The sequence below is a fragment of the Anomaloglossus baeobatrachus genome, chromosome 3 (assembly GCF_048569485.1).
Source record: "Anomaloglossus baeobatrachus isolate aAnoBae1 chromosome 3, aAnoBae1.hap1, whole genome shotgun sequence".
Classification (NCBI taxonomy): domain Eukaryota; kingdom Metazoa; phylum Chordata; class Amphibia; order Anura; family Aromobatidae; genus Anomaloglossus; species Anomaloglossus baeobatrachus.
In genome coordinates this window covers 22174919-22198543 of record NC_134355.1, presented here as the reverse complement: position 1 = coordinate 22198543, position 23625 = coordinate 22174919, and the positions used below count along the sequence as shown (strand labels likewise).

Below are 23625 nucleotides of genomic sequence, written 5' to 3'. Positions count from 1 at the left end.
ATTTCCGCCCTCCATGACTGTGACCAATCTTAAGTAGGAGGCATCACGCAGGGGAAAAAAACAAAACCTGCCCCTAGAGAAGGTCAGGATTGGCTTTCTCTGTGTGAGACATGCACAGTGACACAGCCCTGTTCTCCTCTCTGATCTCACCTACTGTGATCACGTGTAAAGTAATGAATGGAGCAGAACTGTGTGTCATTGCAAACACCTCTGCATCTGCAGATCTTCACTCACAGCACTGTCACCTCTACTCTACACTTCGTCACCACACACTGACAGTGCCATGGGATGAGAACTGCAGAGGCAGAGGTGTTTGTCATGACACACAGCTCCTCGCTTCTAATCACAGTGTATGGTGGCAGTAATTTCACTGAGGAAAATAGGGTCGGTGTTACAGAAATAGCCAAGTCTGACCTTCTCTGTAGTCATGTTCATTTTGTTCCCTGACTTAGATCCTCCTGCTTATGATTGGTCAATGTCTTGCAGGGTAAAATGTGCTTGCCTCTGGAGAAGAATCTCTGGTTGAGAGGGAAAATAGTATCTAAACTTTACAAGTTTCTCTGAAAATAAGACCTACCCCCAAAATAAGCTCTGGTAGGGTTTGGGGGGCTTTTTGAAGTATGCTAGAATTATAAACCCTACTACCAAATTAAGCCTTAGTTGCAGTTCTATAAAGAAGTGTTCAAGCAGCTAAAAAAGTTAAAGAATACAGCAGGACTGTTTATCAAAGACAGCAGACACCCTCAAAAGAAAGCAGACACCCTCAAAAGAAAGCAGACACCCTCAAAAGACAGCAGACACCCTCAAAAGACAGCAGACACCCTCAAAAGACAGCAGACACCCTCAAAAGACAGCAGACACCCTCAAAAGAAAGCAGACACCCTCAAAAGAAAGCAGACACCCTCAAAAGACAGCAGACACCCTCAAAAGACAGCAGACACCCTCAAAAGAAAGCAGACACCCTCAAAAGAAAGCAGACATCGCTCCTCCAGAAAAATAAAGCCCACTCACCAGACCCCAAACAATTACAGTTGGCAAGAGCCAAAGGTGGATGGGCTCTCACACAGAGATCTGCATCGCTGTCAGATCCGTCGCCACTCCAGCTGCATTGCACTGCAGCTCTCACACACAGATCGGGTACCAGTATCACTCTGCACAAGTGATACAGCATCCAATCACCAGGGGGAGCCAACCGCTGTAGAACACAGGGGGACCTGACATCGACACAGATCTGTATGTGAGAGCCCATTCACATGCGAACTCTAATTGTTTGGGGTCTGGTAAGTGCGATTCTTTTAGGGGGTGTCTGGTTTTTGGGGGGGGTAAACTTAGCAGTGCATAGAGAATAATACATTTAAGCAGGTAATTTACACCTTTGTAAATATGATCTATACCCACCACTATAGGCCCGCATGTACTGGAGACACGGGCACACGTAAACCCATTAAAATCTATGGGTTTATGTGCATGCATGTGTGCAGCCATTGGCCCGTGCCTCCGTGTGGAGCATACTTGTGTCCGTGTGCTCCACACGAATGAATGTCTGTGTTGCTCCGGCAGCACGGGTGTCACACGGCCCGCACCCGTACCACACGGATGTAGTGTGGATGCGGTCCCGTGTGACCCGCGCCGGAGAAAACACACTTGTCAGAGAAAAAAAAAAAACTTTACTCACCTTCTCCTGCCCTCCTGTCTCTGCCGCTGTGGTCACTTGCTGCCGACCGCCGCTCATTATGCTCATTTAATATTCACTTCACTGCGGCGGAAGCGGCAGCAGCGGGGAGTCGGCAGGACCAGAGACCAAAGATCAGCACCATGGACAGCGAATCCAGGGACAGGTGAGTAGAAATTATCCGCTCTCTGTGTGTTATCACGGATAACACACGGAGAACACACGTAGTGCCATAAACACGGCACACGGAGGGGAAAACACACCTTTGACATGTCCGTGAAAATCCCGCACGTGTTTCATGGACGTGTGAAGGGGGCCTCAGGCAAACACAGTGTCTCTGTAACTCGAGTAAGGTCCCCACAATAGCTCAGGTTTCCCAGTGCATGAGATTTTATGATGCAGCTCTGTTCTCCTGGTCTAACCTCCTGCATGATTAGAAAGTGCTGGGAAATTCACAAATTACTAACACCTTTAAGATAAGGACCCAGCAGTCAGCGCAGCTGAGTTTAGCTGTGGCATATTACACACCCTTCTATTAGCTCTCCTCCTCTCATAGTAATGTCATCTCTGCTGTACTGCCCCTCCCCCACATTGCCTGTCTAAAATATGTCAGTATTCAAAATTAGGCCTGTTTTGCACACAGTATCTTGTAATTGCTCTCCAGTGAGATCAGAGTAGGGTGTCATTACATCTGCCAGTGAAGTAGCCTGTTTCGCTCTTACTGCAATGGAAAAATAAGCTGCTGACAGTACAACAGACATACGTGTGATTACTGACATATTTTTAGACAGGTGATGGATAGGAGGGGCAGCACAGCACAGCTGGCAGTGTTATGGGAAGAGAAAACTTGATAGAAGGACGTGTAATAGGACACATTACAAAATAGCTGTGCTCCGCCTCCCTCTACAGGGACCTTATCTGAAAGGTGTCAGTTATTTGTGCATTCTAATCATGAAGGAGGTTAGACCAGTAGATCAGGACTGTATCATTAAATCTCACACCCTGAGAAACCTAAGCTCTGGTGGGGTGTGAGCTTTACCTGCTGTGTTGTTGGCTGCTTATGATTGGGCAGTTCATACAGGGAGAAGAAGAACACGCCTCTAATGAAAACTATCTGGCAACACCCACTTGGATTAAACATAAGTTAACTCATTAGGTTCCAAATATTTGATTGCTAATATCTCTGTAAGGGAGAAGCGAAACATAAAAAAAACAAAAATATTTTCTTCCACTATTACATCTTGTGTTCAGTTCAACATAAAACGTTTGGTGAAAGGTCCTCTTTAAAAGGAATAGTAAATACTTTCGGTAATGAGTATTTTTCAGTATGCTAATTATTAACCATTTCCAAGATCTCTGCTTGTCATTTAACAAGCACCTTAACAGTTTACTGGATAAATTACTATTACAGAGCTATGTCCCTGTGTGTCTTCCATATGCCGCTAAGTGAATAATGCAGCTTCCTATAGAATAACAGCAAGCAGAGATCTTGAGGAGTGGATATGATACAAAAAGAATAATCTTTATTTAACAAAACTGTGAAACCGTTAAATCGACATCCAAATGTTACCCATGGTGCCTCTGTAAAATATTAACCTCCGGCATGTTTCCCTCTAAGGATCTTTTTTGTAAACTGGATTCCAAACGCTGTGGATTCATCAATCTGACAGAATTACGCAAGATAATACAAAAATCAGGTACAGTGCAAATCAAATATTCTAGATTAACAGATTTATAATGTGATTTTTATTGTCAAAATGCTAAACAAAAACCTCCTTGTATAGAAACGCTCCATACAAAACTGATACATTGTTGCAATGGCAGCAGAATTTGAAGAGGGTGGAGCATGAAAAAAATGACTCCAAGGGCACCAATGAGAAGCCGTGTGCTGTGCATCCAGCCAATCAAACGCAACACTAGACGTAACAATGTATCAGTGTTGCATTTTGTGTTTCTTTAAACCCTAACTATAATGTTACCTGCTTCCTTTAAACATCCCATCAACAGGGCAACTCCTTCCCTTCTGCTTTGTGGATGGGACATCACTGTACAGATCATGTTGATTGACAGCCCGTTCCCAGCAGTTAGGCAGTGGAGAGCCTGCTCTATCCTTTCAAACTCACTAACTACCACTGTACCACTGACTCCTGCACACTTGGTCCCTAGTTACACTACACTAAAGCATCCTATTAACCTTTTCCTATCCAATAAAATGTCCTGTTCTGGCCATTGAAAATCTATTATAATTGAGAAAAAATGTCAAAACAAATTTTGCAATATGAATGATTTTTAGTAAAATAAATCGACAGGAAATCAATTTATTCACATGTGAATGATAAACAAGGCATGAGTTTAGGTTTCCTCAATTGCAGTTAAATTTTTGGAAACCCCCCCCCCTCCCGGGGGACTCAAGATAGGAATAGGTTAATATTATATCTATTCTATTTTATCCTTAACTCTTAATCTACCGTACTCCTGGTTCGCTACACTTTGTCTCCCACCTAACACAGCACGAGGGGCCAGCATCTACATTACACATTATTTACAGTATTCTAAAACATGCATGTAATCAAATACATTACTTACCATAAAACTTATGATACTTGCGTTTGCTAGAAGGCACCAAATGCTGCACCCATTCAGGTCTGCTATATCCTCCATTGAAAACATTACACTCCTATATACATTATATTTATAATACAATAGCACATCTCCTTAGGAGTGGACATGATTTGCTCACCTCTTACAGTATAGGAGGGTTCAGTACTGAGGAGAAGCTGGGTGCTGTAGGAGGGTGCAGTACTGAGGAGAAGCTGGGTGCTATGGGAGAGTGCAGTACTGAGAAAAAGCTGGGCGCTATGGGAGGGTGCAGTACTGAGGAGAAGCAGTGTCTGTGGGAGGGTGCAGTACTAAGGAGAAGCAGGGCACTGTGGGAGGGTGCAGAACTGAGGAGAAGCAGGGCTCTGTGTGAGGGTGCAGTACTGAGGAGAAGCTGGGCGCTATGGGAGGGTGCAGTACTGAGGAGAAGCAGTGTCTGTGGGAGGGTGCAGTACTAAGGAGAAGCAGGGCACTGTGGGAGGGTGCAGAACTGAGGAGAAGCAGGGCTCTGTGGGAGGGTGCAGTACTGAGGAGAAGCTGGGCGCTGTGGGAGGGTGTAGAATTGAGGAGAAGCAGGGCTCTCTGTGAGGGTACAGTATTGAAGAGAAGTAGGGCTCTGTGGGAGGGTGCAGAACTGAGGAGAAGCTGGGCGCTGTGGGAGGGTGCAGTACTGAGGAGAAGCAGGGCAATGTGGGAGGGTGCAGAACTGAGGAGAAGCAGGGTGAGGTGGGAGGGTGCAGTACTGAGGAGAAGCAGGGCTCTGTGTGGGGTGCAGTATTGAAGAGAAGTAGGGCTCTGTGGGAGGGTGCAGTATTGAGGAGAAGCTGTGTGCTGTGAGAGGGTGCAGAACTGAGGAGAAGCAGGGCTCTGTGTGAGGGTGCAGTATTGAAGAGAAGTAGGGCTCTGTGGGAGGGTGCAGTACTGAGGAGAAGCAGGGCTCTGTGGGAAGGTGCAGTACTGAGAAGCAGGGCATTGTGGGAAGGTGCAGTACTAAGGAGAATCAGGGTGCTGTGGGAGGGTGCAGAACTGGGGAGAAGCAGGGTGCTGTGGGAGGGTACAGTACTGAGAAGAAGCATGGCGCTGTGGGAGGGTGCAGTACTGTGGAGAAGCAGGGCTCTGTGGGAGGGTGCAGTACTGAGAAGAATGGCTCTGTGGGAGGACGCAGTAATGAGGAGACACAGGGCTCTGTGGGAGGGTGCAGTACTAAGGAGAAGCAGGGCACTGTGGGAGGGTGCAGAACTGAGGAGAAGCAGGGATCTGTGTGAGGGTGCAGTATTGAAGAAAAGTAGGGCTCTGTGGGAGGGTGCAGTACTGAGGGAGAAGCTGGGCGCTGTGGGGGGCTGCAGTACTGAGAAGCAGGGCAATGTGGGAGGGTGCAGTACTGAAGAGAAGCAGGGCGATGTGGGAGGGTGCAGTACTGAGGAGAAGCAGGGATCTGTGGGAAGGTGCAGAAGGGAGGAGAAGCAGGGCTCTGTGTGGGGTGCAGTATTGAAGAGAAGTAGGGCTCTGTGGGAGGGTGCAGTACTAAGGAGAAGCTGTGTGCTGTGAGAGGGTGCAGAACTGAGGAGAAGCAGGGCTCTGTGTGAGGGTGCAGTATTGAAGAGAAGTAGGGCTCTGTGGGAGGGTGCAGTACTGAGGAGAAGCTGGGTGCTGTTGGAGGGTGCAGTACTAAGGAGAAGCAGGGCACTGTGGGAGGGTGCAGTACTAAGGAGAAGCAGGGCACTGTGGGAGGGGGCAGTATTGAAGAGAAGCAGGGCAATGTGGGAGGGTGCAGTACTGAGGAGAAGCAGGGTGCTGTGGGAGGGTACAGTACTGAGAAGAAGCATGGCGCTGTGGGAGGGTGCAGTAATGAGGAGAAGCAGGGCTCTGTGGGAGGGTGCAGTACTAAGGAGAAGCAGGGCACTGTGGGAGGGTGCAGAACTGAGGAGAAGCAGGGCTCTGTGTGAGGGTGCAGTATTGAAGAGAAGTAGGGCTCTGTGAGAGGGTGCAGTACTGAGGAGAAGCTGGGCGTTGTGGGAGGGTGCAGTACTGAGGAGAAGTAAAGCTCTGTGGGAGGGTACAGTACTGAGAAGAACGGCTCTGTGGGAGGACGCAGTAATGAGGAGAAGCAGGGCTCTATGGGAAGGTGCAGTACTGAGGAGCAGCAGGGCATTGTGGGAAGGTGCAGTACTAAGGAGAGGCAGTGCGCTGTGGGAGGGTGCAGAACTGGGGAGAAGCAGGGTGCTGTGGGAGGGTACAGTACTGAGAAGAAGCATGGCGCTGTGGGAGGGTACAGTACTGAGAAGAACGGCTCTGTGGGAGGACGCAGTAATGAGGAGAAGCAGGGCTCTATGGGAAGGTGCAGTACTGAGGAGCAGCAGGGCATTGTGGGAAGGTGCAGTACTAAGGAGAGGCAGTGCGCTGTGGGAGGGTGCAGAACTGGGGAGAAGCAGGGTGCTGTGGGAGGGTACAGTACTGAGAAGAAGCATGGCGCTGTGGGAGGGTGCAGTAATGAGGAGAAGCAGGGCTCTGTGGGAGGGTGCAGTACTAAGGAGAAGCAGGGATCTTTGGGAGGGTGCAGAACTGAGGAGAAGCAGGGCTCTGTGTCGGGTGCAGTATTGAAGAGAAGTAGGGCTCTGTGGGAGGGTGCAGTACTGAGGAGAAGAATGGCTCTGTGGAAGGGTGCAGTACTGAGGAGAAGAATGGCTCTGTGGAAGGGTGCAGTACTGAGGAGAAGAATGGCTCTGTGGGAGGACGCAGTAATGAGGAAAAGCAGGGCTCTGTGGGAGGGTGCAGTACTGAAGAGAAGCAGGGCGCTCTGAGAAATATAGTTTTAGCAATGTAAGACTAGGGTAACTCATTCAGTTCTGTAAAGTGGAGGCACAGATAAGCAGCTGATTAAAAAAACAAACAAACAAACAAACAGAACTGATGCTGGTCTTACTATTTTCCATTCACTTTTATTGAAATAGATCTCAGTGACTTGTGAGAGGGAGAAACTTCCCAAATTGTTTTTGTGGTCTTAAATTTAAAAATAAAAAAGGACTTGTACCTTGATCTATATACGCTCAATATAAAAATAATACAGTCCACCTCGCACCTCTGGGTCTGACCGAATCTCGTTCAGTTTGGCTCAGTACTGAGTATATAGGCGCGCACAGAATTTCTGTTTTCTATCGTTGCTCTTTTATAACTATTTGCATTATTCTCTAGGACTCAACGTTCAGAACGAACTCCTGCAGCAGCTTTATGCTCGATATTCGGACTCGCAGGGGAAATTGAGTTTTGTCAACTACATGCTCTGTATGATCCGACTGAAAGGCATTATAAGTAAGTTCTGGAGCAACACTGCTGGGATTATGTCCATAAACTGGCACAAAAGGGCTAATGTGTGCATTTTGAGGGTGTTAAGACATACGCAAGCATCAAATGACTTGATGATTTTATCACTATACACTTTGAGGCAATCACGTGCGCCCACCGGCCATGATGTGACATCTTCATTCTGGTAAAGCATTATACATAGAGAGGAGAGGAAGAAGACTTCTGGTGCCGACTATTGGATTTATTAATCCTTGAAGATCGACCTTTTATGAGGCTTGCCACATGACTTAGGATAAAAAGCCAAACCAGCAACTCCATTTGCAGACACGTGTTTGGGGGTGTTGATCCTCCTCAGTGCAAAGCAGGAGATCTGATTTTGCTAGGCAAAAGGCTTCTAAGGGGGCATGTTTCTCCTTATAGAGAGTGCCAAACCAGTGTAAGGAGACTTATAGGCTATGCAATGCTCCTCAGGAAATTTAAATATGCAAATAATCTATTAAAATAAAGAATGTTCCTGTTTATATGCAAATAGCTTCTTCAGAGAGGAAGAGTATATCTAGTGCCGACTATTGGATTTAATAATCCCTGAATTCAATATCGACCTTTTAAGAGGTTTGTCACATGACTTAGGATAAAAAGCCAAACCAGAAACTCCATTTGCAGACACATGTTTCGTGGAATTGCACCTCCTCAGTGCAAAGCAGGATTTCTGATTTTTCTAGGCGAGAGGCCTCTGACTAGAGATTTAAGGGGGCACGTTTCTTCTTATAGAGAGTGCAAAACTGGTGTAAGGAGACCTATAAGCCATACAGTGCTTTTCTGGAAATTTAAATATGCAAATAATTTATTAAAATAAATAATGTTCCTCTTTATATGCAAATAGCCTCTTCAGAGAGGAAGAGTATATCTAGTGCCAGTTATTGGATTTAATAATCCCTGAAGTCAATATCGACCTTTTAAGAGGCTTGTCACATGACTTAGGATAAAAAGCCAAACCAGAATCTCCATTTGCAGACACGTGTTTCGGGGAGTTGCACCTCCTCAGTGCAAAGCAGGATTTCTAAATTTTTCTAGGCGACAGGCTTCTGACTAGAGATTTAAGGGGGCACGTTTCTCCTGATAGAGAGTGCCAAACTGGTGTAAGGAAACTTATAAGCCATACAGTGCTCCTCCGGAAATTTAAATATGCAAATAATCTATTAAAATAAATAAAGCATGTTCTTGAAGATGGTAAGAAATCCCAAAATAAAGTATAGTGGAAAGTTGTAGCACTTTTACGGACCGGAAAAATGCATTTTGCCCAAGAAAAATGGCAGTCTCTGGTCGGCGAATCCTGTACATTCGGCCCCTGGGCATCACAAAGCAACAATTAACACTTTCTTTTCCATATTTTTAGAAACCTTCTACAAGCTGTCAACGGATGGTAAATCAGCATACGTTCAGCTCGACAAGGTGGGTGATTATCGGGGGGACAGAATGGGTGTATTCATGGCGCGCCAATTTATGCTGCAGCGGATTTCAGTGCAAAGGGGAAAATTTAGAATATTTTCACAACAATATTGATTTTTGGGTGACATTTTCCACAGCAGTACCTGAAATCTTAGTAAATAAGGAATCGAGGATTGAACAGGAGATTTGCATCCTTATCCCTGGCTTAGATTTGGGCACAGTTTATGAATTCAGGTTCAAAGCTTTTTTTATGATAATGTTTTCCCTTTAAAAATAAATTACTACTAATAATAATTATACATACTTTAAAAAAAGATTATTAAATGAGTAACTTAATACCAAAAAGAAGATCATACGTACGACAGGGTCAGACCAGCGTGTGGAAAATTGTCACATTTATTCTTTTTTTTTTATTAGATTAGTGTCTTAATATTTTATTTTTATTGTTGTTGTATTAAAGATCCTTTCCGGCATTTTTTTTTTTTTTTTTTAAATGTTGCTTCTAATTTAAGTTACCTGAGCCCTGTCTTAGGCCTCTTTCACACATCCGTGAAAATCATGCACGTGTTTCACGGACGTGTCAAAGGAGCATTTTTTGTTTATGGCACACGTGTGTTCTCCGTGTGCTATCCGTGATAACACACGGAGAATGGGAACTTTCTGCTCACCTGTCCCTGGCGTTGCTTTCCGTGGTGCTGCCGACTCCCCGCTGCTGCTGCTTCCGGCCGCAGTGAAGTGAATATGCAAGGAGCATAATGAGCGGCGGTCGGAAGCAAGTAACAGCAGCGGCAGAGACAGCAGGGCTGGAGAAGGGGAGTAAAGTTTTGTTTTTTTTTCTCTGGTGCGTGTCACACGGAACACATCCGTGTGGTCCTTTTGCATTACATGTGACACATTTGCGTTCCGTGTGACACCCGTGATGCTGGAGAGAAATGGACATGTTGCCGTGAGAAACACACGGACACACGTAAGTACAGAACAGACACACGTTCCGTGCGCAAATACTTACGTGTGTCCAAAACCATAGGAATACATAGTTCTACATGTGTACGTGTCTCCGGTATGTGAGAAAACGGCCAAACACGTACGTGTGAAAGAGGCCTTATACTCACCTGCCACCATCTTCATTTTCTACCTCCAGTCAGTCTCCTGTGATTTGTGACCTGCCGGCAGTGCTAGTGTTTCATAGAGCACGGTGGAAGTTAGTCTTCCAAACAAGTCTATATTAGCCTTGTTCTGGCTGTCATAGACTTGTATTTAGAGCTTGTGATGTAACTTCTGATTTACAGTGTGAAGTTGCAGTCACAAGATGGTGCCGCAGGATAGGAGCTGAATTAGTAAAAGGTGAAGATGCCAGAGGGTAAGTATAAAAGTAGAGGGCAGGGACCTTATATTATTAAAAGAACCATTCCAGTGGTGGAAAAAAAACCCAAAAATGCTGGAGGGACTCGGGCACTTGATTTATTCAGCTAGAAATTAGCTCAGACGAGAGGAATAGAGAGGAGCAAATAAAGTTATCAGGAATTGAATTATACTCAAATCTTACAAAAATTTGAATTTGCCAAAATGCTGATTTTTTTTCTTATAATTCGCCTTCAAATTTGCTGGCCGCCAAGTTTCAGAACCATAATGGGCCATCCAAAGGTTAAAAAAAACCCCCTATTGTTATACTCATTGCCACCTGTCTGGTCCTCGTGGAATCTTCAGGTCCACCTCCCCTCAGGATGGAATCTTTGTATCTCCCGCGTGCGCGCACGGAACCCTCCAGAGCGCCATGACACGCGAACATTCCACCGAGAGCGGAGGAGAAGCAAAGATTCCACCGAGAGCGGAGGGGCCGGAGAGGTCAGTGTAGTGAGGATAATGATTTTTACATATTACACTTTTTCTGAGAGTCCAGAATATAATAATGGGGTCATTAAATTTGTGAAAAATTACTTCTTTCCTAATCAAATTTGCCAGGAAAAAAAATGCGCAAATTGGTTCTGCCTGATCCGCTCATCTCTAGAATGGGTTTGAAATATAAGTATAAATTTAGTCAAAATTTGTCAGCAAAAAAATAAAAAAATGCCTCAAAATAAGTTAATCAAGATGTATTGTATGGTTAGCCAAACGTGTTTGAAAGTGTTCCAAATGTATCATCTCTGGAATAAATGTGACACCATTTCATATTGTTCAGTCTATTTTTTTTTTATTTAAGTGTATTTAATATTATTTTATTATTTATTTTACATTTAATATTAATCTTACCCAAAAATATACAAAGCGCTTAGATTTTTTATTTTAATTATTTTAGATGAGAGTATCAATTTTTAGAACCCTGGTCCATTGGCCATGTCAGTAGTCCGCAGCGGCCGGATGGGGGCGCTGGTAACCGCCTCCTACTTGCTGGTCTTCCCTAGTCCTCTTCTCATTGGTCGACCCGATGCTTGCATCACTCTACTATGATGATGTCACGCTAGGCCTAAAAATGAGAAGAAGCACCGGAGGAAGATCACATGGCCGCTAATGTGGACCCAGGGTGCTGGCAATTTATTCTCTCATCTGTAATAAATATTTAAAAAAAAAAAAATCCAAATTTATTTAGTACATTTTTATTGTAATGTTCCCAATTTGTATGTTCTCCTCGTGTTTGCGTGGGTTTCCTCCGGGGTCTCCGGTTTCCTCCCACACTCCAAAGACCATACTGATAGGGAATTTAGATTGTGAGCCCCAATGGGGACAGTGTTCCCAATGTATGTAAAGTGCTATGGAATTAATAGCGCTATATAAATGAATAAATAAATATTATTATATTTATTATTACCCCCAATGCACCATTAAACATATGTACTTGTCTTAATAAACTTATATATAGAGAGTATATATTATATACTGTATAATAATTTATTTTTATTTTTTTTATTTTTTTAACAGTGGCTGCAGTTATTGATGTAGAATATTTCACAAATCCCAATGAACACTTCTGCTTTTATAAAGGATGAATTCATGTGTAAACTCAAAAAAGCGTCCACAAGAACAAAAACGACAAATGGGCATCAAGAAATGTAACTCGTCCAATACATTTTTAGGGGATCTGAATTTTTTGAGATTTGAGAGACCTGGCTTCTTTGGAGCAGTGGCACAGATTCGATGGGTGGCTGGAACCATAACTGACTACATCGACTGTAACACTAGCAAAAACAAAGGAGCGGATAAAAAACAACTCAGTTCTAAAAGAGGACTTTAAAAAGAGATGAGGAGGTGGCTGGATAAAAAAAAAGTTAAAAAAAAGGGGCAACGTTTCGATGATTGCTCCCTGTTTGATGGCTTTTTCCACCTTTAATGTCGCCTGTAATCTGCACAAATCCGTTGAGAAATAAACTGAAATCATTTTGAGGAGGAAATATAAATAACAAAACCTATATAATGTGGATATAATGGATATGGTTGTGTTTCACCACAATGCCGATAACGTTTTTGTCAAGGTGCACTATGACGTGGCCCGGAGTAGTACAGCGGAGTCACCACAAGGTGGCAGCAGAGTAGTCAGAGAGCCGAGTCAGCAACAGGAAGGCAAAACAATGCACGAGGGGTGAACAAACTCAGAGTCAGAAGCAATCAAAGGGGTCAGGAGCCAAACGGTAACAGAGAAAGCCGAAGGGAGAGACAGAGCCCAGTCAGGGATGGGAGCGTAAGTCCAAACTACAAACAAAGGTATGGAAAGCGGGATGGGGCCGGGGAATAAAAGACAGACACAGGTAAGGCGGGAGAAGGTGCACGGCAGGACAGATCGGGTACCTCAACAGAGCCAGCTACATAGACTATGAAACATAGACTATCACTGGCGTTGAACCAGAGATGCAGTACCCAGATATAGCGTCCCAGAAACCAGAACGAGGCAGGGAGAAATTAACCCCTGACATGACCAGGCCGGAGATACCACAGCGGCAGATACCGGCCTGGATCATGACAGTTTTTGCTGTCTAGTCAGAATTTTCGGACTTTTTTTAGTTGCATTTTATAGCAAAAGCCATAGTCTGTAAACAGCTGACAACACAGCAAAGGGATCTCATTGTTGAAAGTTACTAGTCAGGAGAAGGATACAAAAAAAAGTTCCAAGGCATTACATATACCAATGGGTACTGTGAAGACTTCATCAAGAAGTGTTTTCAAGCTGGCCCAACGGTGATATTACCTAGCACTGGACATCCTACTAGACGAGAAGAAAATAGGTCTAGGAGACTGACTACAGCAACATTAAAGGAGCTGCAGGGATTTCTGGCCAGTACTGTTTGTGTACTGCATGTGACAACAATCTCCAGCATTCGTCATATGTCCAGCCTGTGAGGAAAGGTGGTAAAATGAAATGCTGAATTCAAAGTTTACGGCAACAATGTATTAGTATAGGCGTGCACAGACAGTTTATACAAACACATTATTTTAGTTCTTTATTTTTTTTTTTCCACCCAAAAAGATTTCAGTTTAGTAATGGCCGAAATAAAAGGTGGAAACATTTATAAAATTATTCTTCTTGGTATGATTTTTTTTTTACATGATAAAAACTTTTTAACAGGGGTGTGTAAACTTTTTATATCCACTGTATATAATAACTGCACTAAAATACTTATGTCAATAAAATTATTTAACATTAATGTTTTAGCTATGCAGAATATGTGCACAACTTTTCATTTCAGTCCTAATTAATAAAGATGAGCGAATTAATCTGAATTTTAAGAAATTTGCTGCATCCTGTAAAATTGAAAATGTATGATTCATGCAAATTGCTATGATAATGCCTACTATCATTTTTCATAAAGCCATTGATGGCTTACATGACCTAATGTATAGCCGTTTGGGCTTCCCCATAATGCCTTGCAATTATCAGGTAACATGGTGTAGCACAGCCAATCAGAAAGGAAAAACATAGCCAGTATAAAAGCAAAGTTAGGGAATGCAGCGGCCGCATTGTAGTGAGTCTGGATGATGAGAAGACATCACAGCTCAGTAACAGAAATAAGGAGATAAAGTCATAAAACACTGAACAATTGTTTCAGATATAATCTGACAAAACCATGAATTAAAATTTCAAACGATTCACTCATCTCTATTTATTATGTTCTAATTCCAAACACACCCATATTGTAGATTTAGATTGGGTGATCGCCTACTAGACCATAGGGCTGGCCCTTATTTTCATGTTAAAGCTTGGACCAATCGCGTTCCACCCAGGATTTAATAGCATTTTCTCATCAGGGCTATCTTTGCCTATTTAAGGCAAATGGAGCTCATAGTTGGGTATCCCTAGCTAGGACTTCTCAAATTAGCCATACTGGGGCTGCCAAGAGTAAACCTGACTCGAGGACTTTGCCCAGCAATGGTATCACATGGTCACTTCTTCTCTACAGCATCGTTCGGACTTTCCTTTGGGCTGCAGATATGGAGTAAGCATTGCAAAAGATCAATGATTCTCAGGGAGACTCACGTGTTTTTGATGTATTTTGTGTCCTTGACTTATTGTTTGTTTTTATTAGAATCTGTAATAATCATAGATGTAAATAAAGAGATTGTTATTAAACGCTGTGTCTGAGTATGTTCTCTAAAATAATTTATACAAAGTATTTTTTAAGAGCCAAACCTCCAGCTATAAAGATTGTGCATACAGGCTTGGACTGGCCAACCGGTGAATCGGTGAATTCACTGGTGGGCCCCACCTAACAAATAAGCTGCATGCATTACTTACAGCAATGATCAGGCTAGAAGACCTTTCCTGATTAGAGATGAGGAAACCTTTCAAATTTCGGTTTGCCGAGCCTTAAGCCTGCTTTACATGTTACGATTTCGCATACGATATCGTATGTGATGTGACCCGCCCCCATCGTATGTGCGGCACGTTCATTTTGTTGAACGTGTCGCACAAACAATTATTTCCTGTCACATGTACTTACCCGTCCATACGACCTTGATGTGGGCGGCGAACATCCACTTCCTGGAGTGGGAGGGACGTTCGGCATCACAGCGACGTCACGCGGCAGCCGGCCAATAGAAGCAGAGGGGCGGAGATGAGCAGGACATAAATATCCCGCCCACCTCCTTCCTTCCACATTGCCGGCGGGAGCCGCGGGAGGCAGGTAAGATCTGTTCATCGTTCCCGGGGTGTCACACGGAGCGATGTGTGCTGCCTCGGGAACATTGAACAACCTAATGTTCAATTTTTAGCAATTGAATGACGTGCATGTGATCAACGTTTTAACGTTCAATCGCAATCGCACGTAGCTGTCACACGTTACAATGTAACTTACGATGTCGGATGTGCGTCACGACATGACCCCCCCGACACATCGCAAGATATATTGTAGCGTGTAAAGCCCGCTTTACAGAACAAATGCTACGTTCTTCAAACACTTCGTTGAACCGGTCGATGAACCTTTTGAACCTTATTGAATTCAATGGGAGGCCAAACATAAGTCAGAGAAAACAACTTTAGGGTGGGTCGACTAGCTTTCAAAACAGCAAAAATATGTTTTACATTGCCGCCCTACTGTTTTGGCATAAGCATTAGCTTCCTAGACTATTGACATAAGAAATATAGAGGTGGATGAGAGACAGGCGTAGGGCTGGTGCTCCCATTCCCCTGCACAGTACAGATAAAACACAACTTTGAAACCCATCTTGGAGTCTTGAGATTTAAAAACCTTTCAGGCAGACAGCAGGACAGTGGCATCAATCTCCCCCCCTCATTTCCCCGTAGTGTGTTTGCACAGCAGGGAGATATGGTCCATGCGACACATAGGATGTGGCCTGGCATTTCCATTTTAAAAAGTTAGCACACACTGACCATGCCTTCTGCCATCACTTCATCCATCATGGCCTCAAGCGTTTTTTCAAGCAGGCATACAAGTGGGATGAGGGCATCATCAGCACTGGCCATGTTGGTGGAGTATTCAAAGAAGTGTAACCCAACACACAGGTCCTGCATGGAGGCCCACTTGGTGAAGTGGTGTTCTGCAGAGCGACTCACCCGTGCATGCTACGGCTGAAACTTTACTATTGCCAGCTGCTGCTTGTGTAGACCTGTCCAGAATATGCAGGGTGGAGCTTCACCTTGTTGGTACATTGCATATGAGGTGGTGAGCGGGAAGGCCGAAGTGACCCTGCAGCACAGACAGATGAGCAGCATTAGGGTGAGAATACTGAAAGTGCGCACAGAAGCTCTGATGTATGTGGGTAACTTTTAAGGAATCTCTGCAAAACCAAATTCAGCGCATGCACCAGGCAAGAGATATGCATCAAACTGCCTAGGTTCAGTACTGCTATGGGATTTTGCCTGTTATCGCACCCCACCAGCTGGACTTGAGGTTCACCAGCAACAGCCGCTCTGTTCTTTCATCCTGGTCCATAGCTCCTGTGCGGTGTGGGATTTGTCCCTCAGACGGGTGAGTTTCAAAACCACACTTGGTACTCGAATTGAGCACCCGAACAATCCAACTCATAATGGAAGTCAATGGGAAAGTCGAGCATTTTTACAGAAGACCCTCCTCAAGAGGGCTGCAGGGGTAGAAAAATCACAGCGTTGTTGCTGTGTTTTTCTCATGTTGAAAGAACCCTGCAAAAATGACATTAAAAAAGCAGCAGTTTTCCATTTCAGTAAGGAAAAAAAAAAAACAATTGTGTGTATGAAATTTCTGGAATATCATAGCCGGTAATGTAAAACCAACTTTCAATTTGCATAAAATGCATGCGAAAAAGGCTGCAAAAAAACCGCAGCAAAAATGCAACCTGTGAATATAGCTTTAATAGCTGGGCCATCTGTCTCACTAGGTACGAGGAAGTATCAAGCGAATGGTGAAAATGAATGAAAACCCTTTGTCTAGAGAAGGGGGAGATGGTGACCTTTGGCCAAACCCATCACTGGTCCCTGGCTTTCTTCACCACCCTAGATAGATTCTGCACTGCGAGCTGAGCAGGATACCTGACCCTGAGCTGAGCCCTAGGTAGGGAACGGATGGAATGAGCACTTAGTCAACCCCACTAAGCCCTAAAGAAGATAAAGGGAGCACACACAGGGGAAAGTAAACAAATAACTTATCTCCAGATGAATCAGGGAGAAGAACTTCAACAACTATGTTTCTCCAGAATGCAAGCTGACTGCTTGCACTGAAGACTTGTAAATGATATTTAAACCTATCACCAGCATAGAGTAAGGGGGAATGAAGCTATTTAAAGACACTGTTAAGTGCTGATGATTAACAGCTGAAAAGGTGAGGAAATCTGCAGGGTCCTAAAGAGAAAGGGATAAACCCCAAGCAGGGAAGAAGGGAAAGTCAGAGAGCAGCTTGTGTAGCCAAACACTGCGACTTTTTACAGCCGGAAACTACAGGACTGTCTGTCAAGCATGACACACCTGTGGCACCATCTCTCACTGTATTTCCCCATCACTTATGACTACAGTAGATGACAAAGTAGAGGGGGAAATTAAACTATACCTCCTGTAGTCACCCATAAATGTAATATTAACATTTTACTACATTATCTGGGCCTGTGGTTTGTGTGTGACAATGTAAAACACATCCTGTTTAATTTTTGAAGGAAACACTCTGAACCTCACAAAGCCTATGTGTATAATTTTATGAGTTGCCAAAAATTAAAGGGAAGAGGCACTACGATACACCCTTGTATTAGATGTAAAGAGGGCCTCATACAAAGTCTATTAAAATTGTAAGGTCGTAAGACTTCTAGACTCCTAAAGCCTACGCGCTATGTGCAAGTGCTGCCAAAAATTAAAAGGAGGGACTGCAATACACCCTAGAAGACTCATAGAGGAGGGCCTCAGAAAACTATTTTTCCCACTATTAAGGAGTGGGATTCCTAGACTAGTAAAGCTGATGTACTATGTGCAAGGGCTGCCAATAATTAGACGGAGGGATTGAAATACACACTGGAAAACAGGTAGAGGAGGGCCTCAGAATATATTTTTTTCCCATTATTAAGAAGTGAGAGTCCTTGACTAGTTAAGCCAATGCAATATCTGCAAGGGCTGCCAAAAATTAGTAGGAAGGACTCCAATACACCCTTGAAGATACATAGAGGAGGGCCACAGAATACAATGCTTTCCCATTGTTAAGAAATTGGACTCTTTGACTAGGAAAACTCATGCTCTATTTTCAAGGGCTGGCAAAAATTTAAAGGAGGGACACATGGATAGGGATTCCAAGAAGATAGGTCTCGTGGATGACCATGTTTCTCATGCTCCTGCAGACGTTGCAGTTTCTACTTACCCACTGCTTCGGGCTGTTCCCCTTGTTGCCACAGACTCAGACTGGCTGTAAGGGGAGTCTAGAGAAAAGCCACTCACAAAGCAGGACCCCAAGAACTCTGCAACCCTTTAACCCCTATACAGGAATTTGGAATTACACAGAGCCCCAGCCCTGTGGTAGGCTGTAGTCCGTGGTCATCAGGCAGGGTGAAAAACCAGGAGATGCTAAACAGGAACAGAATCGTCAGGCAAGGGCGTAGTGAGGAGACAAAGCAGAGGTCAAATCCGGAACTGGCAGCAAGGTACAAAAACGACAGGCAGGAGGGTAGTCAGAAAACAAGCAAAGGTCAGCGCACAGGAATCAAAATACAAACACTAGGAGTACAGAACTATCTCTGGCAGTTGTCATGTGACAGGAGGGGGAATAAGAAGGGTGTGGTGTCTTCCCACTGGCTGCAGGTGAAAGGTGGCAACTTCAGCTGGAAGACACACGCCACCTAGAGTCTGCCAGTGGTACTGCAGGTTCCAGGGAAACCCAGCCTAGTGGATGAGCGGAGCCTGTACTCTGCAGAGCCACGGGCACCGACTCCTTTCCCAAAACCAGCACTATCCATGGTTGGAACATGGCGTTGTCTGGCGATTAGAACAGAAGTCGCAGGAGTGGACTCCGGTGGGGACGTGACACCTTGTGCATATTAAATTAGGAAGATGTTATATACCTGCAAATTTTACGGTATTAATAGTCAAAATAATAGCTGGAGCTCTGATAAAGGACGTTTGGTTTTAGGTTGCAGAAGCAAGAACTGTAAAGCTATAATCCCTGACTATATGTCTGTAATCCAAACCAATCCCTCCTCCAGCAGCTATCCCTACACTTTTTCTGGATTAGAGTTTGCCAAGCTTTGCGTCATAGGGATTTATATAGACTCAATGATGCGATGCTGCCGGCCAATCACAGTAATGCCAGTAGCCAACATGGCTGCATGGTAGGCAATCTCTACATGTTGATTGGCTGTCTAACAGACACGAAGCATGCGGTGCGGAGATTCGAGCCTGGCGCATGAGCACCCGCGATACTCGGCTGAGTAACGAGCATACGTAAGCATTCCGATGCTCCATGGAGTACTGAGTAGTGGCGACCACGCTCGCTCAGCCCTAATTTTTACTCTTTTTTTCCCCTCCATTTTTTTTTTCTTAAATGTGCAGGAATTCTGAGTGACATCTATTATCCTCCTGCAGCTTAAAAAAATACAAGGACACAAAAATTTGGCAACCTGAAATAATGAAATGCGTTTTCAGGATGATAATTGTAAATCATGAAGATGGCGGCAATGAATAGCATTCTTATTCCAATCATGCAAAAGCAATTCCATAGAATCCGTGGGGACATTAACTTTCACAACTTGATGATAATTGTAAAATGCCTAAAACTACACCCCGCTGTTTGCACAATTCTCATTAAGTTTGGTAACATTGACTGCTTGGCATGTATCTGAATACTAATCCTGCGCCGTGAAGCGCAGAATGGATTACAGGGGCAATCAAGACGTCATTCTCTGTGGACTCGTCTGATTACTGCTGGATTCTGCAGAAGACCTTGTTTTATTTCCCTACGTCTAATACTTATCTAATTTTCAAGGCTTGACTTTAGTGACAAGTATTTCATTGCTGCAATAACTTTTTCCACCACTAGAGGGAGCAGTAATGTTGCTCCATCTGTGTTTGGATAAGGCTACTTTCACACTTGCGTTGGACGGCTTCCGTAGCATTGCGTTGTGTGACAGGTGCAACTGATGCGTTGCATATAATGGCACAACGGATGCTACGGATCGTACAAAACAACGGAAAGCTTTTATTTTTTTTTTATTTTTTTTTCTTCTTGCAGCAGACTATTGTGAACGATCAGCTGATTGCTCTCAACAACCGGCAGCCGGGTGCTCAGCTGAGGGCTCTCACATACCGGCGGCCGGGTGCTCAGCTGAGGGCTCTCACATACCGGCGGCCGGGTGCTCAGCTGAGGGCTCTCACATGCCGGCGGCCGGGTGCTCAGCTGAGGGCTCTCACATGCCGGCGGGCGGGCGTTCAGCTGAGGGCTCTCACATGCCGGCGGCCGGGTGCTCAGCTGAAGGCTCTCACATGCCGGCGGCCGGGCGCTCAGCTGAGGGCTCTCACATGCCGGCGGGCGGGCCCTCAGCTGAACGTTCGGCCACAGAGAGACAAAATAAAGTTTGTGGTTTAAAAAAAAAAAAAAGAGCATGCGCAGTGAAAAGCTACGGATTGCGCTGCTCAAAAAAACGTTACATGCTGCGTTTCTTCCGCCCGACGAAGCATCAAAATAACGACGCTGCGTCGTCCAGCGGATCAACGCTGACACTTGCGTTACAGTGCGTCATCCATACAAGTTTATGGAGAATAGCGCAGTGCGTTAACGGACTGCGCTATTCTCCATAGTGACGAAATCCACTGAATGCAAGTGTGAAAGTAGCCTAAAATGCTTATGGAAATGGAGCAGGACTGGGCTTTACTTAACAAAAAGGTCAAACAAAAAGACCGCTCTATTGCCATAAGTGACTACATGCAATAGATTTTTGTGCTTACAATGCACCAGTCATTCCTGGCAATGGCGTCTGCTTATTGCCTCCCTCCTAGACTGTCCGGGGCCCCAGAGAGGACAGATGAGCTCTAATCAGCTTCTAGCCTCAATGTGCCAACATGCAGCGCTGTGTGATGAGGTGGTCTCATCATACTACTGATACCACTGCTGTGCTGCAGAGGAGGTGGTCTCATCATACTACTGATACCACTGCTGTGCTGCAGAGGAGGTGGTCTCATCATACTACTGATACCACTGCTGTGCTGCAGAGGAGGTGGACTCATCACACTACTGATACCACTGCTGTGCTGCAGAGGAGGTGGACTCATCCTACTACTGATACCACTGCTGTGCTGCAGAGGAGGTGGACTCATCATACTACTGATACCACTGCTGTGCTGCAGAGGAGGTGGACTCATCATACTACTGATACCACTGCTGTGCTGCAGAGGAGGTGGACTCATCATACTACTGATACCACTGCTGTGCTGCAGAGGAGGTGGTCTCATCATGCTACTGATACCACTGCTGTGCTGCAGAGGAGGTGGACTCATCATACTACTGATACCACTGCTGTGCTGCAGAGGAGGTGGACTCATCATACTACTGATACCACTGCTGTGCTGCAGAGGAGGTGGTCTCATCATGCTACTGATACCACTGCTGTGCTGCAGAGGAGGTGGACTCATCATACTACTGATACCACTGCTGTGCTGCAGAGGAGGTGGACTCATCATACTACTGATACTACTGCTGTGCCGCAGAGGAGGTGGACTCATCATACTACTGATACCACTGCTGTGCTGCAGAGGAGGTGGACTCATCCTACTACTGATACCACTGCTGTGCCGCAGAGGAGGTGGACTCATCATACTACTGATGCCACTGCTGTGCTGCAGAGGAGGTGGACTCATCATACTACTGATACCACTGCTGTGCTGCAGAGGAGGTGGTCTCATCATACTACTGATACCACTGCTGTGCTGCAGAGGAGGTGGTCTCATCATACTACTGATACCACTGCTGTGCCGCAGAGGAGGTGGTCTCATCATGCTACTGATACCACTGCTGTGCTGCAGAGGAGGTGGACTCATCATACTACTGATACCACTGCTGTGCTGCAGAGGAGGTGGACTCATCATACTACTGATACCACTGCTGTGCTGCAGAGGAGGTGGTCTCATCATACTACTGATGCCACTGCTGTGCTGCAGAGGAGGTGGACTCATCATACTACTGATACCACTGCTGTGCTGCAGAGGAGGTGGACTCATCATACTACTGATACTACTGCTGTGCCGCAGAGGAGGTGGACTCATCATACTACTGATACCACTGCTGTGCTGCAGAGGAGGTGGACTCATCCTACTACTGATACCACTGCTGTGCCGCAGAGGAGGTGGACTCATCATACTACTGATGCCACTGCTGTGCTGCAGAGGAGGTGGACTCATCATACTACTGATACCACTGCTGTGCTGCAGAGGAGGTGGTCTCATCATACTACTGATACCACTGCTGTGCTGCAGAGGAGGTGGTCTCATCATACTACTGATACCACTGCTGTGCCGCAGAGGAGGTGGTCTCATCATACTACTGATACCACTGCTGTGCTGCAGAGGAGGTGGTCTCATCATACTACTGATACCACTGCTGTGCTGCAGAGGAGGTGGACTCATCATACTACTGATACCACTGCTGTGCCGCAGAGGAGGTCGTCTCATCCTACTACTGATACCACTGCTGTGCTGCAGAGGAGGTGGACTCATCATACTACTGATACCACTGCTGTGCTGCAGAGGAGGTGGACTCATCATGCTACTGATACCACTGCTGTGCCGCAGAGGAGGTGGACTCATCACACTACTGATACCACTGTTGTGCTGCAGAGGAGGTGGACTCATCATACTACTGATACCACTGCTGTGCTGCAGAGGAGGTGGACTCATCATACTACTGATACCACTGATGTGCTGCAGAGGAGGTGGACTCATCATACTACTGATACCACTGCTGTGCTGCAGAGGAGGTGGACTCATCATACTACTGATACCACTGCTGTGCTGCAGAGGAGGTGGTCTCATCATGCTACTGATACCACTGCTGTGCTGCAGAGGAGGTGGACTCATCATACTACTGATACCACTGCTGTGCTGCAGAGGAGGTGGTCTCATCATACTACTGATACCACTGCTGTGCCGCAGAGGAGGTGGTCTCATCCTACTACTGATACCACTGCTGTGCTGCAGAGGAGGTGGTCTCATCATACTACTGATACCACTGCTGTGCTGCAGAGGAGGTGGTCTCATCATACTAATGATGCCACTGCTGTGCTGCAGAGGAGGTGGACTCATCATACTACTGATACCACTGCTGTGCCGCAGAGGAGGTGGTCTCATCATACTACTGATACCACTGCTGTGCTGCAGAAGAGGTGGACTCATCCTACTACTGATACCACTGCTGTGCTGCAGAGGAGGTGGTCTCATCATACTACTGATACCACTGATGTGCTGCAGAGGAGGTGGACTCATCATACTACTGATAGCACTGCTGTGCTGCAGAGGAGGTGGTCTCATCATACTACTGATACCACTGCTGTGCCGCAGAGGAGGTGGACTCATCATACTACTGATACCACTGCTGTGCTGCAGAGGAGGTGGTCTCATCATACTACTGATACCACTGATGTGCTGCAGAGGAGGTGGACTCATCATACTACTGATACCACTGCTGTGCTGCAGAGGAGGTGGACTCATCATACTACTGATACCA

The 23625-nt window shown here is 45.4% G+C and overlaps 1 protein-coding gene across 1 annotated transcript in view; it reads left to right on the top strand.

Annotated features, from left to right (window-relative positions):
- Window positions 1-14533, top strand: part of LOC142297149 (calpain-2 catalytic subunit-like) — a 104442-nt gene extending 89909 nt beyond the window's left edge. Inside the window, exons 27-30 of the mRNA XM_075341424.1 lie at window positions 3291-3369; window positions 7463-7579; window positions 8970-9025; window positions 11939-14533. Of these exons, the coding sequence (XP_075197539.1) occupies window positions 3291-3369; window positions 7463-7579; window positions 8970-9025; window positions 11939-11959 (273 nt within the window). The 3' untranslated portion in view covers window positions 11960-14533. The remainder of the gene's footprint in view (window positions 1-3290; window positions 3370-7462; window positions 7580-8969; window positions 9026-11938) is intronic.
- Window positions 14534-23625: the final 9092 nt, after the last annotated feature.